The 3,336-nt window shown below is 54.3% G+C and overlaps 2 protein-coding genes across 2 annotated transcripts in view; one reads left to right on the top strand and one right to left on the bottom strand.

Annotated features, from left to right (window-relative positions):
- Positions 1 to 1,789: 1,789 nt before the first annotated feature.
- On the bottom strand, positions 1,790 to 2,566 carry Bola2b (bolA family member 2B). The gene is made up of 3 exons (XM_021168495.2): positions 2,388 to 2,566; positions 2,207 to 2,304; positions 1,790 to 1,932 (listed from the first exon to the last, which is right to left on the bottom strand). Exons 1-3 carry the CDS (start codon positions 2,448 to 2,450, stop codon positions 1,833 to 1,835), a joined length of 261 nt encoding a protein of 86 aa, XP_021024154.1. The 5' UTR covers positions 2,451 to 2,566; the 3' UTR covers positions 1,790 to 1,832.
- Positions 2,567 to 2,698: 132 nt separating this feature from the next.
- Slx1a (SLX1 homolog A, structure-specific endonuclease subunit) overlaps positions 2,699 to 3,336 on the top strand; it is a 5,396-nt gene continuing 4,758 nt past the window's right edge. The window contains exon 1 of the mRNA XM_021167794.2: positions 2,699 to 3,062. Within this exon, the coding sequence (XP_021023453.1) occupies positions 2,884 to 3,062 (179 nt within the window). The 5' untranslated portion in view covers positions 2,699 to 2,883. The remainder of the gene's footprint in view (positions 3,063 to 3,336) is intronic.

Here is a 3,336-nt window from a genome sequence, read left to right as displayed (position 1 = left end):
AAAAAAAAAAAAAAAAAAAAGACAGAAGACAGATATCTGACGGCCTCCACTCTCGTGAACAGGCTAGGGCAGCCAGGGCTACAAAGAGAGTCCCTGTCTCAAAAAAAAAAAAAAAAAAAAACCCAACAACAAACAACAAAAACTAAGGGGAAAAAACTTGACAAAACAGACAACATCCCATAAAGACAAACAGAAATAAGGAAACAGTCTGACCCTGGGCTGAAACATGGAACAGGGTAGTGGTTGGTAGTTCCAAAACTATGGTCTAAGACCCCCAACCCCACTTCATTCTCAGCATCCTCCTGCCTCAGAGAATTGCCTGTAGGTTTCAGAGGACCTGGCCTCTGAGGAAGACAGGAAGGAACAGAGCTCTTAAACCCTATCTATAGGAGTAAGGTGTTTGTTTTTGTGTATTGTGACCGTTTCACACAGATCCCGGTGGTCTTGAACACCTGATACTTCTGCCTCTACCTTTCGAGTCCTATTCCAGGTGTGTGTCACAATGCCTGGTTCACATGGTACTAAAGACTGAACCTGGGGCTTCATGGATGCTAGGCTAGCACTGTCGACTACCTATATGAATGCATGCTTTTAAAAATATTCTCAATATGACAGCAGCTTCTGGTGCCTGATTGGTGGGAGACTCTAGTGCTGGGGTGACACAGAGCGGTTCCAGAGAGGGTAGAGCTGGGATGACACAGAACTGTTCTAGAGAGTCGGAGACTCTAGAGCAGGGGTGACACAGTGTTTCTAGAGAGGGTCAGAGACTCTAGAACAGGGGTGACAGAGAGGTTCTATAGCGTACCATGGCTGAATTGATACAATGCAGAGAACACCCAGGACCCCACCCCGACCCTCCCCTCTTCAGCACACCATGGAGTTTTCTGGGTATAGATAATGGAAAATTCTGCCTGCCAGCTTGTGCCTCACCCTGACAGGGCATGTGATCCTGGGCAAGCCCCCTCTCCCTATAAACTGGAGGGGGCCATCACTGGGGAGTGAAGGGGTCAGTGCTCTGGGGGTACAGGACCTTTCCTGTCCTCTTTTGGGGTCCTTGTGAGGAGACTAAATCACTAGTTCTCCAGAGGAACTGAAAATGTTCAGGAAATGATGCCAGGGACGGGGAAGACATGAACACCGACTACTATGACCCCAGCTTGACCCATCTCTGTGATGGAAGCAAGAGAAGATGGAGACAGAGGAAACTGGGTGGCAGAGACAAGCCTTGACAATATGGGAAGGACTGGGCATCGTGCTGAACGTCTGTAGCCATAGCTGCACGGAAGACTAAAGGCCAAAGGATCACCTGAGCTCATGAATTTACAAACAGCCTGTCTGAAAGACAAAACCAAAGCAAAGATTCACAGTGGAGAGGAACTAGCTGTGGGGAGCTGAACCGAACATCAGCGTGCACATCACCGTGCATCGTGTCCATCCCCCCTCTTGAGTGTGAAGAGACTGACAGAAATTCTGTATCTTGTCTCTGCTACCTCCAGGAACCTGGAGTGAGGGACCGTGGGAGAATGCTCAGGGTTTCTGACGGCTGGCAGAGCAGGAACACCCTGCTTTTTGAGGGCTGACCTTGGTGACAGTAGAGACCACAGGGATTGACAGTGAAGGCTTACAAGGCAGCCTTAAGAGCTGAACTTTCATCTGTTTCAGTTGGGACCTAGAGGGCTCAGGAAAGAAATCCATCCAAATTTGCTGAAACAATGGCTGGAGGAGAGTCAGGGGAAAGCCACATCCTTGATTTGGCCTCAGGGTCTTCAAACAGCACACTGAGACCAGCTGGGCCAGGTTTAAAATTTAATGGCTGTTCAGGCCTGGGCCCCTCATTCACGTCGCTGTCGGGTCCACTGCTCTGGGGTCAGCGTTTTCTGCTCAAAGGCATGGATGTGCGGGAGCTCTTCGGCTAAGCACTCGTTCACCAGCCTGGAGCGAGAGAAGGGAATGGGAAATGAGCGGCCTCAGCTGGAGTGGTGGGTTCCGAAGCTAGGGTGACCAAGGAGATCGGAGACGTCTCCTGGAAGTGGGGATTCAAGGAGAGGACAGGAATCCAATCACAAAGGCAGGAGCACCCTCGGGGCTATGGGTCACATCTCCAGGCTTTGGGAAAGAGTTGGTCCCACCCATGGCGGGCGGATGCCCGGGCTGTCATCCCGAGCCCGAGGCTCGGCTGGGCGAGAGGCTGGCTCCCGGGGCTCACCGGTGTCTCTGGAGCAGTGGCTTTCCCTCGAACTTAGCCGACACCACCAGGACTCGGAAGCTGGTCGCGCAACGGTTCAGAGTCGTGTCCTCCACCTCCTAGCGGGCAGAAGACCCGGACGATGGAACACGCGCCCAGGAGTCCTTCCCTACCGCCCGCGACCTCTCAGCATCGCACTCACCACATGCTCTGCCTCCAGGTCCTGCCGCAGCTTCTCGCGGAGGTAATCGGCGCTGAGTTCCATAACCACAGCCCGGCGGGGCCACAGCCCAGCGTGCAAGGAACCTCGCCTTGGGTCCCGCCACCTCGCTTTCCGCCCTCACTGCAGCCACTTCCTCCACGCCGCTCACTTCCGCCCTTCCTAGGGCGGCTTCGAAGGCAGCACTTCCGCCTCCTGGCTCCCCTGAATTCCCAACACTTGGGAGGTTCCCTTCCAACAGTTAGCCAATCCGAGCCGGGCTGGAGGGCAGCCGGTCCTGCGGTTCCGCTTGCACATCCTCCTCCTGCCAGCAGGCGGCGCAGCAAGTCGCTCTGCTGGTTTTCCAGGAATTTGCAGGACCATTCTCCCGTGCTTTTTCCTAAACCAAGGTTTTGCAGTCCTGGCTACCCAGCCCTTTCCGAGGTCCGAGGTCCCAGAAACCACACCCAACTCTGGCCCTTCAACCCAGAAAGTCCGGATGGACCATGCAGCAAGACCCGGGCGCTTCTTCGGTGTCTACTTGCTCTACTGCCAGAACCCTCGGCATCGGGGCCGCGTTTATGTTGGATTCACCGTCAATCCCGCTCGTCGGGTCCGGCAACACAACGCGGGTCGCAAGAAAGGTGGAGCATGGCGGACCAGCGGGCGAGGACCCTGGTAAGAAGGCGCGGGTGTCTGGTCGGAAGGCTCCGCGTAGGCAAAGGAGTGACAGAGGCGGGACCGTTTTTTTTTTTTTTTTTAAATCTGGGGCGGTGCTGAGTCCCTAGCCTGCCACCAGGGCAAGTGTAGCAGGGAGGTGGCACCGTATGTATATCAATACTCTGCGATGGCTGGATTAAAATTTGTGATGCTTAATTGGATTACGAGTGCACAAGTAGCCGGGCGTGGTGGCGCACGCCTTTAATCCCAGCACTTGGGAGGCAGAGGCAGG

This window comes from Mus caroli, chromosome 7 (assembly GCF_900094665.2).
Source record: "Mus caroli chromosome 7, CAROLI_EIJ_v1.1, whole genome shotgun sequence".
Taxonomy (NCBI): domain Eukaryota; kingdom Metazoa; phylum Chordata; class Mammalia; order Rodentia; family Muridae; genus Mus; species Mus caroli.
The sequence above is the reverse complement of the archived record's forward strand: the minus strand, read 5'-3'. Positions and strand labels throughout refer to the sequence as shown.